The sequence below is a fragment of the Protomyctophum bolini genome (genome assembly GCF_963924005.1).
Source record: "Protomyctophum bolini genome assembly, chromosome: 9".
Lineage (NCBI taxonomy): Eukaryota > Metazoa > Chordata > Actinopteri > Myctophiformes > Myctophidae > Protomyctophum > Protomyctophum bolini.
The window spans coordinates 23,380,160-23,396,256 of NC_137870.1; the positions used below are offsets into that span (position 1 = coordinate 23,380,160).

At 43.2% G+C, this 16,097-nt stretch overlaps 1 protein-coding gene across 1 annotated transcript in view; it reads right to left on the reverse strand.

Moving 5' to 3' along the window:
• ppm1lb (protein phosphatase, Mg2+/Mn2+ dependent, 1Lb) overlaps nucleotides 1-14,628 on the reverse strand; it is a 52,770-nt gene extending 38,142 nt beyond the window's left edge. The window contains exon 1 of the mRNA XM_080771809.1: nucleotides 13,637-14,628. Coding sequence (XP_080627935.1) covers nucleotides 13,637-14,035 — 399 coding nt within the window. The 5' untranslated portion in view covers nucleotides 14,036-14,628. The remainder of the gene's footprint in view (nucleotides 1-13,636) is intronic.
• Between the last annotated feature and the right edge of the window lie 1,469 nt (nucleotides 14,629-16,097).

A 16,097-nucleotide genomic window follows, 5' to 3' on the forward strand; every position in this document is an offset into this window, starting at 1 on the left:
TATGGTTTTGCACACTCAATTCATAATTAACGTTCCAATTTTGGAGCTCTGGCTCATGGACTAAGAACCAAAAATAACTGAACTGGTTCCCATTGGAAACCAACCGGTGGAAAAGGGGCCATAGTGTGTTAGAAAATCACTGATAAAAAAATCCAATATAGGGCCAACATTATTTGGGCTTGCGGCCCTTGGACTTTTGGTATTTCACTGAGTGGCCCCTGAGCCAAATCCAATATAGGGCCAACATTATTTGGGCTTGCGGCCCTTGGACTTTTGGTATTTCACTGAGTGGCCCCTGAGCCAACTTAAGCTGAGTAGCCCTAAAGGGACGGTGACACACACTACACTCCTACGGCCAATACTACTTGGAAGTACCTTACTGCTCACTTGCTTAACTGAGAGAAGTAGACTCTAGTCTATACAGTACAACAAATAGCCTAGCTTTGAATTTAAAAAAGTTACAACAGTGTACGCCTGCCGTGTGAGGGAGGACCGTGTGCGAATTATCAGAGGCAGCAAGCAGCCCAGTTTCCACAGCAGGTGTGGGAGAACCATGGATCAGGCCCACTGCCACTTTGGCCTGCTCATTATTTTTAGCTTCAGCCACCTCCCCCTAGAGGAATGCCTTTAAAGAATAGTAGCACGCGTCCTGTGTGTGTGTGTGTGTGTGTGTGTGTGTGTGTGTGTGTGTGTGTGTGCGCACGCACACGTGCGAACGCGTGATCTCAAATGAGTCAGGATTTCATGGTTCTTCTCAGAGCCCTGCTACTCACTCTAAGAGCCACCATCAGCATACTGTCTAGGCAAACACCAACAGTACTACTGACGGTATGCATACTGTACATACTGTCTGTTTGTAACAGCCAGGCTCTTTCTAAAATGATAATACACCAAGTAGCTAGCTTGTATATGGTGGAGCACAGAGTTGACATTGTGTGCTCTGCTTGAAAGACACGGTGGCACAGTCTGTGTGCACGCACGCGTGCACGTTAACCCATTCTGACCTGAGATCAGATTCATACGAGGTTTCCACGGGACACACACTGGTCTGATTAAACCATTCTGACCTGAGATCAGATTCTAAAAATGTCAGTCGTTCTTCGAATTTTTCAAAAATAGCAGACCTACAAGCTCGTATCGCGCCACTCGGTGGCGCGATATGAGCTTGTAGATCTGCTATTTTTCAATAGCTAAAGCATAACATGATGCTGACACCAAAATGGGTGCCCGGTCAGAATGGGTTAAGGAAAAGACATGGGCTCCCCCCCAGGACTGGAGGCAGACTCTGCAGACTCTTTAATATTTCAGAGCAGTGATAAATAAATCAGACCGACTGCAGAGAGATAAGGTGACTCTGCAGGGAGGGGAAGGGATGGGGTGGGAGTGTTGAAGTGGAGGAGCAGGAAGTGAAAGGTGGAGGGAGATAGAAACAGAGCGTAAAGGTCAATGAAGATGAGAAGAAAGAAGACATGCAGTGGAGAGAGAAAGACATGGAGTATTACTCCAGTACTTCTCTCTATGGAAATTCACTCACGGACACACTTCTTTTCTTCTTCTTTTTTCCTTCTTTTTTTTTGTTAAAGCTCTATATTCTGCGAGTAATCATAGCCTGCCAGTGCCAACAGCCAAACACAATTCTCTCCGTTCCCCAGCTCTTTAGTAACACAAAATACATTTTCAGGTAGTTCACCAATGTCATCCGAGAGAACCCAGCTTAAATGTAATAGTGTTCCAATTCCAAATTTGTGTGCTAATGTTTTTGTTTCATCACTTTTCCTTCACTTTCTTTTCACAATTTCACTCGTTTATCCTGTATGCTGTATGAGTTCTCCTGATAGGATGAATTATTATCCCGACCTGAAGATTTATTTTCTGTGTACTGCAGGCTTGAAATACAAGAGCTTCCTTAAGTTTTCTGCCTTCCCCTTTCATCTCTGTAGGCGTAGGGTGTCCTCCTCCGTTCTCTAAATCTCTACCGCTCCATCAACCCCTCTGGCCACACCGCTCTTCTCAAGTTCAACTGTGTATAACATCTTCCCCATTCCTTTGTTCCCTCTCACTCTCTCATCCTATCCAGAATAACTGTCAGGTACACACCAACAGGCATCTCTCCTCTCATCTTCTGATGAAACATCTTTCTTTATCTCCACCATCAATCGTTCATGTCCTCATCCAGTGTGTTTGACTGTGAGCTCTGCCCCTGGATGAACTCAATAAGCAGCTCAGTTATAAACAACTACTACCATATGCATGGACTGGATGTGTAAACAAACACAAATTGAAACATGTGAGAACAGTGAGACACAGACGGAAAAAGACTAAATAAAACAGCAAAACAAAGAAAAGATATATGAAAGCCAGCGGGAAAAAGAAGATAGCTGAATACCCAGCAGAAAAACACGAGTTATGGTAATTATTGTCAATCTAATCTGCCCTGCGGTCTACTCTGCTCCTCTTAGCCTAAAGACAATCTATCTCATGAAGAGGCTTGAGCTGCTACTGTTCACATCTAGCTCACATCATCATAAGCTTCCTCTCCAGTATGCTAATCAATTCCCAACCTTCTTATCCGCAAGTGAACTTACCACTAGCCTCTGTCCCAGGCTTACTTATCTGCGAAAAGAAAAGCCTGGTCACAACAAATGATAGCCTCTACAGCGTAGGTCTTGCCCAGGGTGACTTACCACCCAACTGTATGGGACACCAACGCAGAATGCCCCATTATACATAGAACACTCCATAACCTATTCAACAAGATAGTGAAGCATCATTCACAAATCATGAGAGATGAGATGAGATGGGATTCAATTTATTGTCAATGTACAGTACAAGTACAGCACAGCACAGCACAGCACAGCACAGCGAAAAGTATTTTCGCATCTCACTTATGGTGCAAACATGTCAGTAAGGAGGATACATTAATTACATTAGTACAGTAGTAACAGTAGAATGGGCTGAGCAGTAGTCATTTAAATTAATAAATAAATAAAGATATGGTATTGGTGCTGTGCATAGGGGTGCAGTCGTGGGTGAAGAGGGAGTAGAGAAGGGGGCTCAGCACACAGCCTTGTGGGACACCAGTGCTCAGGGTTAGGGTGGAGGAGGTGAGGTTGCCTATCCTAACAGACTGTATACTGTATACACGCCCAACTGATGGCCCGGGTCTACATTTTTCTTCTGAGGGGATCATAGAAGTAGCAGTTATAGCCAAAAGTCTTGATCACACTATGGAGATAGTGTGTATACTGATCAAGCCCTCAGAATGGCTGGGCAACGTTGAAGCCGTCTCGTCTACTGGTAAAAACCTGGTACTGCAGGCGGGCTGGGCCCTGGTTACATTTATGAATGAATTTGTGACGTAGACGTGATGCAGAGGTAACACAAGAACAGCGTGAGGGGTACTACGATAGGAGCCAACCAATCATATCAACGCTCGAGGGGTACTACCCGGAAGACTTCGTCATTCTTCTATGGCTTCAAAACGCCACTGAGCAACTTCCATTGAAGTGAATAGCGGGGGGCGGGGCTATCGCCCCTCAATCCGTTCTCTAGATAATATTATAACTCTTTGGTACTGGACAAAATCTGCAGTAGTAATATAGAAAAATGTGTTTTGTAAAACTCGGCCTCCTGGTGGCGCTATAAAAAAGCAGATGTGAAAAATGCCAATAGACAATTACTTACAGTAGATGGATAATTACTTACAGTAGATGGAACTTGAAGTGAGTCACTGTGTTGTAGGTAGAGGATTTATTATGACAGGATCACAAAGAAATATTATAGAAATAATTGTGGCGGCACTATATGGTGGCGCTAAAACTGGCCAATGTGAAAGGGGGGCTTTTCTTCCTCTGCCTAGTGGGAATGTGCGTGCAAAATGTTATGAACATTGCACGCTGCATTCATGATTTGAGACATTTTGTTAAAAACTGACCATTCCTGCAAACTTTGGAAGCCAATCATACCAGGATGGAATATGGAATTTGGAAAAATTTGGGGCAGAGGTTCTGCTTTGGCATCCAGGGAGTGTGAGTTTGGCAAAATACAAAAAACTAATACTCCAAAAATGTACTTGAAGTACAGCACTCAAGTACATGTACTTGGTTCTTGGTTACTGTCTACGGCTGTGTATCATTCCCAGTGGACCACTCACAACAGTCATTAGCTGCACCCTGCCTCATCCATCTCACCACCTGCCCCAGAAGACCGAGAAGGAAACAAACAAAACACCCTCTCAGGACCATAATCACAAGTACACACAGCCAAGATTCAGCAGGATTGCAAGTGCCTGGCACACATACCCCACATGCACAAAGCACACACTCGTGCACACATGCAATTATGCATGCATGCAAGCACCAACACATGCACACACACAGTGATTCAAACACTTTAATCTACTAAGTGTATAGGCAATTAGGCATATACAAAACCCCACTCTTCCTCTCAATTTAACTTACAAGTACAGATTAATGGCACATAGAGTGTGATCTTCTCTCCTGATCCAGTGAGTCTTCAAATTACAGGCAAACTGGCAGTGGATTGGTTCACAGCGGTTTATAGCTTATTGCTTCTGCAATACAGTAGATAGAAACCATCTGCTAGCATCAGACGCTCATATCAGCTGCATTCCTCCTGTCTGTGCAGTTTGATGTTCGGCAGACTGTAAAACACATGTGTCTAGCAGACGGGCTCCAGACAGAGCCACGCCAGACCATGCCAGTGATGCCACGACACGCCACATCACACCACACGGCACACGCACACGCATTACGCACACACACACACACACACACACACACACACACACACACACACACACACGTGCGCACACCTACGATAAAAAGCCAACATTATACACATACACTCAACACCATGTGAGCACTATGAAAGGCACACAACACAATGCAACAGTTTCATACGTATTTGTACAAATATAACCACAAAGCCTGCTTTTCAGAATGCACCTGCCCTGCCCAAAGGCCCAGCTGAGAGGCATCTCAGCGGCTGAGTACGACCAAATCACTGACAACTTCCACAACACTCGCCAATGTCACTTTAGCAGCTGCAACGTGACAACCCTCCCTGAGCCAAAATTCTTCTACAACCTGCCCCACTGCCAAGACAGCAGGCAGACGGGCTGCAACTGTGACATCCCTTTTTGCTCAGGCACTCATGCACACACACACACACACACACACACACACACACACACACACACACACACACACACACACACACACACACACACACACACACACACACACACACACACACACACACACACACACACACACACACACACACACACACACACACACACACACACACACACACACACACACACACACACACACACTATAAAAACCTCAGTGTTACTTTAACTCTGAGAGTATACAAATGGAACCCATATCGGGCCTGTGAGGTTAATTTGGTTGTATACTAAAACATTGTATACAAATGGATAAATTAACACTAAGGATTTTACTGTGTCCACACCAGTCCAGTCATATGATTTGATGTATAGTTTGTTGACTGGCTGTGGAACAAACACAGACTTGAGACCATAAAGAGTGACAGCTTAGCATTACTGTGACTTGGAGTATAGTAATTGGCAGTTGGGGACAGACTCTATCTGCTCTACAATGGCTACAATCTAATCTTAAATCCTAGACTTCCCACACAGCCAGCATGCCCAGCATACAAAACAGGGACAACAACATCACATGAGTTACATTAGTGCCAATCTGAGAATCCCATCGTCAAATATTCGGGAAAACAGCGCCTCCGCTGTTGTTCCTCGAAATTAGACTCTGGGGGCAACGTCTGTTTAGAATTTCGATCAACCGGAAAAGGCCCTTGCTTTTCCGCCGAGTTCCACTACTACCGCTGTGTCGCACTGTTTACATTCCTATTTTCAACCATTCCTTTGCGGAACAAAACATGGATGTAACGGAGGAGGAAAAGTTGCTGTTCTACACAATGTTGAACATATCAAACCGCTTCAGCACATTTGTTTGAAATATTTAATCGATCGACGAGATGTTTTATTATGTTTACCTACTGGTTTTGGAAAAAGCCTCGTATATCAAGCTTGGCCAACGGTGTGTTCCCTACTTTCCGAAGCCTTTCCAGAGAGATGGCTAAAGGACGCTATCGTTTTTGTTATATGCCCACTCATTTCTATAATGGAAGAGCAAGTGAAAATGTTGACGGAGCGAGGCATTTCTGCAGCATATGCTGGGCAGAATGCATCTACAGACTCTGAAAACATGCCGTTTATTAACATTTAATCATAATAATGCTAGAAAATACAATTTAACCATGTGTACTACTACTTATGCATGTTGCATCATGGCATGCAGAAAAACAGCCAGCTTTAAACTCACGAGTCACAATGCATCTCAGTGCTAGTATTGTGACCTTATAGATCACCCATTTTGATCAAGTGCTGAGTATTTAAGGGATTAGTGTCTAAAATAAAATACACTGAATGTACTTTTAGTACTGTCAAACGATCATATGGACCCAACCATCCATTAAATCAAGTTTATTATAAATATGCAACACAATTTGAAATTTAGACAATAAATGTAGCTAATGTAAGAGGATTTATATTCATTGATTACACTAGATAATGGGTCCTTGTTGACCTGTAAAACGTAATGGACCCCTTCTCAAAGTTTAAAGCAAAAATATAGATAATACCACGTCTGAAAGGCTTTGTATCCTAATGTGATTTGTGAAACAGTGTGAAAAGGAGCCCCCGCGGTTTCCAAATCAATTCACTTTCAGATTGAACACTAAACCAAAGCTTTTATAACTTTAATTTGTACTGCAAAATACATTTGTTTTACGTCCGTTATATTTGTACGTCACGGACTGTTCTGAAGTTGCTTAAATAAAGGGGTCATTTGTTGGGAAACGTAAATATTAGCACACAACACAATTAACGCATTTGATTGAAGTTAATTACACTTAATCATAACCAACGCTTTTATTCATACTTTGTACTGTACACAGTTTACATTACATTTAGTTTGACGGAGTTTACACTTATTTGTTCAACATAGGACAACATTAGATAGCACTTCCCCGTTTTTTTGAGGTGAGATGGAGATGCAGTTGCACAACGCTTATGTCTAGCATTGTTTCGGTCATACAGTTATTTGACCGAATCGCCAACCTTTTCCAAAATTTCTTTGGTGCGCGAATATTTCATCAACAATTGTTTGCAGCTTAAGCAAATCGATTTCAGTGGATCGTCTGCAACAACAGGTTCTTCGGTTATAGCTTCCAAACTAGTCTCCAATCCCTGATTTGTGAATAAATTAAATACTTGTCCTTTTACTCCATACTTTAAATAATCTCCACAAACTCTACATACATTCGTAATAGGTTTATTTGGTGTTGTTTGTTGACCAGAGGAAGCCATGTTCAATAATAATGGAAGCGTGTAGGTTTGCTTCCAGTGGGACGAAATGTCCTCGCTGCACACACATGTAAATCCCGCCCACTAAATGTGATTGGGTGATTGCGCGGCTGACTTCCTGAACTACAGCGTCCATACTTGTAGGCCAGTGATACGTTTCTTTCTACTGCTTGCCGACAGACTAGTTGACGCGAGGCAACAGTCTGTCTTGAGAGACTACATTAGTGCAAACATGCACATGCAGGCATGCAGCTGAGAGGTCTAGTGTGCACACAGTGGGGGGCCTAGACTAGGGGGCACCAGGAATCACTACATGGCCTTGGAGACAGAGTCATTGAGCCCCATTAATTCACTGCCAACCCAATTCAGAGAGAGAGAGACCTGCAGAGAACCAGGAGAGGACTGTGTGGCAACAAACACAAAGTTTGAATTTCACAAACAACTTCCAACCTTATTTCAACCCTACCAACCTTTGAACTCATCGTTAACACAGTGTAACAGGTGTGTGTGTGTGTGTGTGTGTGTGTGTGTGTGTGTGTGTGTGTGTGTGTGTGTGTTTGCGTCTGTGCATGTGTGTGTTGGAATGGCTTGGAGGTGGGTGAATATTTAGTCAGGGGGTTAAGCGGTAGTGTTTGACAGAAGACGTGTTGAATTATTGAACAGTCAGTCAGACAGAACTGCAGACTGAGCCTTCTGAGCGCTTTATTTAAAGGACCATTTCACAGATGTTTAACCTAAATCCCATTGTTCTGATGTGAGAGGAAAAATAAGCAAGCTTACGTGAGCGAAATTGGTCGTATGTCCAATGACATGGACAACATGTTTCAAGTCATTGTTTAGATTAATCAACACTTAAAGTTTCCCTTTAAACACTAATCATGTATTGTATGCAATGCATACTGTCACACAATGCTATAACAAAAAACACTCATATGTAGGTGCATTGTCCTACCAGCCCATTCAAAGTTACACGTAAACCAAAAACACATAGTGGTGTACTCCCCATCCATTCCTAAACTAATCTCTTGTTCTAATTTAATCTAATTAAATCATATATAAAATCATAAGAACTACATACATTTGTGCTATGTCAGTATGACATTGACCCTTTTGACCCAAAAGTTAATCATGACTTTGGGACAGTCATGAAAATCTGCCCATGCATTCTGAATTTTAACCGTAACCTTGGTCTTTGACCCTTCAATCCAAACATTAATCATCTCTTATCTGGGGGAAACCTGCTGATGGTTCTCACCAAGTTTTGTGGAGATCTGTCCATCCACCCTCCAGTGTCTCACACACACACACACACACACACACACACACACACACACACACACACACACACACACACACACACACACACACACACACACACACACACACACACACACACACACACACACACACACACATTGAAGTGATTGCGATACCCTGTCATGCATTGCTGCGGACAGGGTAAAAATATCCTTTAAAAAAATAGTGGATTTTGGAATAACTGGCAATTATTTTGAGTAGCAAGTATGTGGTGGAGGAAAGAGACCACAGATGTTTACTAAAGGACAAAACATTTAGGCTTTCTCTCCTGGCAGTAAACAGCAACCATTATCCTACACATTGAGCAGGGCTGGCATGCAGTGGCTTCTCTCCTCAGACGTTCCCCGGCAGTTCTCTAGCTACAGGAAAACAAACACCACTACCACCAGGGATGATTTACCGAAAAGGTCAGAAGAGTTCTCAGATGAGTGTCCAGCTCTCTTGGAGTCTTTGCAGTACTGATGCTCTTTTTCCAGGACAACATCACCTCTCCCGTGCTCCACTCTCTGCTGCACAGTGACACACATTTGACATCAAGGACAACAGGCTGAAATTTTAGAAGTCGGTCCAAGGAGGACGTAGGGACAGTAACAAGAGAGATAAATATGGAGCGAAAACAGGAGGGGGTCTAGTATTTGAGCCCTTGGTAATACGGTCAACTTATTCTAGCATTAAAGCGGGTGAATACTGGCTTCTCTGGTTTGATTTTCTGAAATGAGTGTGTTTGTCCATCCAGCGGACAAGGCTTTTGGCTGGGGTCAAAGACAGGATGAGGCAAGATCAGGTGAAGCATGTGTCAGAGAATAGGAACCTGAATAGGAACATGGCAAGACAGTCACAGTGTACTGAGTGTAGTTATGCTTTTCTCTGGAAGACAAGATAATAAATAGCCTCAGTACCCAGCCTGTCTGCTCCTCTCTCACTAATAACCAATTTCCCAAAGTAAATCTGCTAGTAGTGGGATACGCTGTGCACGCACGCACATGAATGCACGTTCCCTCACAAACGAGCAAGATAAAAAAATCAGACAGGTCGTCACCGACACACATGCACTCACTCACGCGCGCGACCTCTCCACTTTCTTACTCTCTCAAACTCTTCTCCAATCCCTCTCTGTCTCTTGAATCCTCTAATGCCAAGATTGGAATTAATCAGATACTGGTTCTTTTATTCCATCTCTCTGGTGTGAGTGGGTTCAGGAGGCATTCAAGTCCCTGTTATCTAACACACGCACACAAACCACACACACACACAACTGTACTAAGCTACGCATCTGGAGTATTAAGCACGCACACACAGTCGCACATACGCGCACAGCCGCACACACACACACACACACACACACACACACACACACACACACACACACACACACACACACTTTAAAATGCAAACACTGGCCTTTTCACTGACAAAAGCCCTTTATTGTTAAACTGCACGGTAAAGTAAAGATGAGCCAAGATGGATGAAGACAGAGAAAAAGAGAGCCAGAGCAGGACAGATTCACTTGCAAAGAAAGTCTTCTTTCCTGTCTTTTTACTTGTTTTCTCAACATGGAGCCATTCACAGACAGGAAAATACCAATGTTAAAGAAGCAGGTAGTAAATTTCTGTATTTCTGTATTCTTCCTTAACCTTTTCTGTGCCGCCAGGTAGCAGCATACGCACACCTAAGGACGTTAAGGAACGCTATGCAATGCTAAGAGGTAAAGTGACGGTCGCTGCTTTCATATATGGAGTATACGGTTGTCTACGAACATACTCATAGATAGCACCAGTAGGTACCATTAGCCTAGCTACGTTTAGCGAAAAAGTTAATAGTGCAGTGCCTGAAGCCAAAAACTGCCAGTGAGCCATGGTGAGGAGAACATCAATGGCTCTCTATGGTGAATACTAATAAGGCTGATGGGAAAACAGCCCAGGGTTATCATTTACAGTACATGAACATTAGTATCGTATGACAGACCAAGTCTGAATATTATAATATATTGTATAATTCGGAAGAAACAGGAGTTTTGAAAATTGAGTGTGAGACTGTAAGACAGGAAGAAACCAATGTAAGAGAAGTGAAGAGATAGGTTTCCACTTTCCAGATGTAATGATGTCCCCCCTGACAGCCATTTCGACTGGTAACAAGAACAGACTTTGGCTGTAACATACTTGGTAAACGCTAATTACAACCACACTTGATTTTCAGTGAGCAGAATGGCCGTACGCCACAAGTATAAATTAGTGCTTACTCACCCAGACACCATCTAGCAACTGTACCGTTGTGGTGAATTATTTTAACTGCTCTACAGTCTGTTTTCAACCTGTCGACTCAACTGTGTGTCGTGTGGAGGAGCTGCCTGAGAGTATGCAGAAAAGAGGAGTGACATCTCACTCTCCTTCTGCCAGTGGAGGCAGCAAGTCCTCCTTGCTGCTGCCCTGGGCCACCAAGCATCTCTGCCTTATCTGCAGCCCTCAGGCTTAAAAGCAAATCTAAATTCTCTATGCAGAGGAAGTGTCCCAAAAGCTGCTGTCTGGCATACACTTCAAAAGAGGGTGTAGGAATGAAACAAACCAAATTGTTGCCTGTGGACATGATATGAAATAAAGAAAAAGAAAAAAATGTCTAAATGGGAAAATGTGAACACCCACTGTCTCCTACTGCTCTCTTCTCACTCTTCATACTCTTGCTATTGGCATTATCTCTCTCTCACACACACACACACACACACACACACACACACACACACACACACACACACACACACACACACACACAAGCCAATGACCACGTTTGGTCAAAAGCAGCAGTGCTCAGCGCCGCCGCAGCCAAAAATGAAATTCCCCCTTAAAGAATAGTCATCTTTACTTCCGTCTCGGACTATATTTAGAATGCCATCGTACCACAGAAGTCAAACTCAGACGAAGAGGGGAGACCATATGACATCAGAAATCACCCCCCATCCCAAAAATACAGAGACAAACAGAGAGGGTGCTATAGAGGAGAGGGAAATGGTGAAAAACAACTATTTAGAAACCAACATGTTCAGCCCACAGGCCTTCGTCATGAGGAGCCCTGGCCGTTGCTGGGGTCATGAGGGGAGGAAAGGTGCAGGGCGGCTATTTTTTCAGATACTTTTTTGCATGTAGCTCAGTTTCAGCTATAGCTGCAACCAGAAACAACACTTCAATGATGATGGACAAGACATGTACATGCATTGTGCAGAAAATAAATGAGCACCCGTGTGAAGTGAGTGGTGCAACTCCGTGGGGGGTCCCCGGAAGTTCCAGACCCCCCGGGGCCGGCACGTTTCCGGTTAGCCGCCCCGTGTCCGATATGGTTGAGAAATGACAGAGTTACTGTGTAGGCCTGTGGGGTCCCTCTACTATACTGTAACACAAATCATCATATCTACATTTAATGTGTGTGTGTGTGTGTGTGTGTTATGCTGCTCAACAGTGACACTTGGTTGTGCAAACCAACAAAAAGCTATTTTCGTGCTCGGACAGACCCAGCCAGCCAGGGACAGACCCAGGGACACACATAGCTGTCTATAGGAGTGGTTGCACCACTCAAAAATGAGATGAAGCTTTAAGTCTTGTCCATCATCATTGCAGTGTGCAGTCCCTTACTGAAAGAAGCAGTGGGAAGTTTTCTGTCTTTGATGTACAATATCTTTAGCCTGGTTAATAAACCAGACTAATATCGCACGGACCGCGCCGGCAGGCTTTTTTTTTTTTGCCAACGGCTGATTCGGTCTGGTTTATTAACCAGGCTACAATATCTTGCCTATAACTATACCAGCACCTCCTAAACCCGGATGTGCACGAGCGAGATACTGTGTGTATACACACACACACACACACACACACACACACACACACACACGTAGATAAGAAGATATACGACTTAAAGTATGGCATGGCCATATGCACTTGGACTGGCTGGGTTTGCATAATGTATGAACCACTAGTAGAAGTAACTAGAGTCGAATCAAATGAACACAATGTATGAAAATATAAATGAATACAAGTCTGGGTTTTCAAATGTGTTCACCGTTTACAAAATGTCCTCATCAAAATGTATCACTGTACTCTCTCTTACTGACAAAAGACCCTCTCACAGTGACTTGTTCTGTACCCTCAAGTGACATCTGTTTGGTGTCATGACAAAGATTTCTATGGCAGGCTGTTCCCTTGGTGCCACTGAGTGGAATGGCAACATCTGTTAGCACTGTGAACTTGGAGAGATAGGAGACCTCTCTGACACAAATGTGTCAGTAGAGAGGTGGCAAGTGGCAGTGTGGCGAGTGGCAGTGCAAAGCGAGTGACCACCACTCCATGGAAATGTAACTGTTATGACAAACTGAACCAACTGCGGAGGAGTGAGACATTATGGTAAATCAGTGATGAATGACCCACTTCAAGATGCCTTGGCTTGTATCAAGTCTATGTTCTGCTTTCAATTTGCATTGATTAGGACATAGGCCCTATATACAGTGTGTTACTTTAACTCAAAGAATGTACATGCACCCAAATAGACCTTTAATGGTTATTATTTTAAAGGATTTAAAAAAAAATACTAATTTATACTAAATGAATAAATTTAACAAATCAGACATTTCCATTTAAAACTTCTTAATTAAACAGTGAAACCAGCAGCTTTATATACAACAAGTCAAGTTGTAGCTTGTTTGTAGATAATCTATTTTCCAAAATAAATGTAAGACTGAAGTGATTCATTCTTAATGTATTTTTGTAAGTTTGGGTCCTGGCTTGGCTTGGGGCAAACACCAAATATCTCTAAGGGTTTGGGAACTGTTATAATGTATACCGTAATAGCCTAGATATAAATTCAGTCCATGAGGCTTCCCTCACTTCATTTCACTCCACAACTTACCTCGCCCCCATGGCCATCGAAAATCCCAAATATAGATGGATGACTCTTGTTGACCAGGTCAGTGAGGACCTCGAAGCGGTCTTCCATGTGGTCCCGACGCCCTTGGATGGAGTAGACCGCTACATTGTTGCTTTTGAACTCCCAGGTCTTGGAGAACTCTGCGTCCAGAGCGTCCAGACCGCCAAACTTGTCATTCTGCATGATCTCCGCCACTTTCCCCTTGACCATCTTGACCGCATCTCGGCTGGACTTGACGATGGTCTTCACCTCATCCGTGTGGAAGAAGTAACTCCACAAAGCCAGGCTGATGCACAGCAAGAACAGGGTCTCCGGTCTGAGCAGAAAATAACGCATGATCCGACCCAATAGAGACAGCAGTGTCATGGTATCCTCTATCATTTATACAGGCGAGAAATCACAGCAGGTTGTTCACGGTCACCCGCGGATCTCAGTCCATTATCGGTGCTTGCGTAGGTCCAGCGGAAAGAAAAATAACCCCGCCGAATAAACCCGTGTCTCCACAGTCCAAAACACAGTCTATTCTGACTTCGGAGTCACTGCATCTTCAGCCGGTGTGTAACCCCGTCACTGCATAACGGCCAGTGAGCTGGAGGAATCCGGGCTGAGAGACACTGCCGTGGCTGGTTCACTCTAGCATGAAGCCCCGCAGTGAACCAGCGGTGGTCCCTGGTCCATCTGATGCGGAGACTGGAGAGAGGGGGAGAGCTCTTCTTTGAGCTGCTGCCACCCCGGATAAAAAAAAATCCTGGGTTTAGTGTGGGCTCACTGGGCTGGCTGCCGCTCAGGACTTTATAAATAAGCAGCCAGTATGCTGACCGCAATCGCCGGTTGCGTATGTCTTGCGTCTGCCTGCCGAAGTCTTCTCGCAATCCTGAAAATAGAGGACGGACCACATATGAACCGATAGGCTACCTTCAGTAGGCTTAGTACTCACATTCTCAGCTGCTGCTGCTTCTGCTGGCTGCTGCTACTATTGAGAAGTAGCTCTGCTCTAAGGACCGCACCACTTTTGACCACGTGAGGTGCGCACGTACACAGTGAGTGAACATTATGAACAGCCTTGATAGATAGAGTATAAAGGTATTGACTAACGAAAGGTACACGGATTTACCCTCACTTACGAGAATCTAACATTTTGGGCTAACTCCGTAGCACTATCCCATACAAATATTATCTACATTTCTCGAAGAATGATAATTAACTAAACTTGATAATTAAACGTTAATATAAAAGGCGCGTAAGCAACCAACTATCAAATCTGTCTCTATGTCAACTTTTGAGTTTTGACGTTTGCTGGTACATGACTGTCATGAATAATTATAGCGTCATGGGAACCATGTAGGCTACCAAGTAGGCTATTAAATAGCCTACTATTGAGGCTTTTGTCTGAATTATGAATGGAAGCATTTTTTCATTCTTTTAAACAAATGTATAACTCATAAAGCAATATGACAAACATATGCTCACAGTCACAAAGTAGGCCGCATCTCAATCTATTATAATACGGGATCATGCAAGGCTAGCCATCTAATCATTTCATGAGACCTATCAGAGATGATATAAATAATAATATTTTAAATGTTAGATACATCGGTAGTATTGCAGGCAGAAATCTGAAATGTAGTGATTATTTCATAGCAATGGCATTGGAATAATTTACTCATAATAGAGCTCTCATAATATACATTATACATGTAATAAAAAGGATTAAAATCAAAATATCCTGCGAGTTCCCCTTTGTACCATAGGTCAAATCATGTCTCACTTATATTATTATTATTAATAATATATTATTATATAGGCCTATTATTAGACACGATCTTTACAAACATAGCCACTGTGATTAACTGTGATCTCACTCTGGGCTTTTTTGAGTAGTAGAGCACATCCAAGCTTTCTACAAAAATCTAGGTGTAGCCTATGCGCAAAGATTTTAAACTGGTAATTGTAACAACTGATGAGGTGTTTAAAAAAATGAAGTGCCCTTCAACAAAACAAGGCCACTGGCCATGACAAGTTAATATGAAAAATAGTTAACATCCCTTCCAAATTTCTCAGAGACTCTGCCGCCTCCATTGCTTCAAGCATCACCCACATAACAAAACTCTCCATCAAACAGGGACACGTCCCTCAAGATTTAAAAGTAGCTAGGGTAATCCCTCTGTACAAAAAAAGGAAGCAAATTAGACCCCGGAAACTACCGCCCTATTTCTATTCTTAGTTCTTGAAAGTTATGGGAAAAAAACTGGTTGAAAAGTATCTTACTGGAAAAACAAAAAACAAAACATCTAATGCATATATTCCAATCTGGCTTCAGAACATCCCATTCCACTGACACATTCCTTGAATGACCACATCAAACACAAGGTGGATGCAGGCAAATACTGCGGCATGGTCATGCTAGACCTCCAAAAGGCTTTTGACACCGTAAATCACTCTA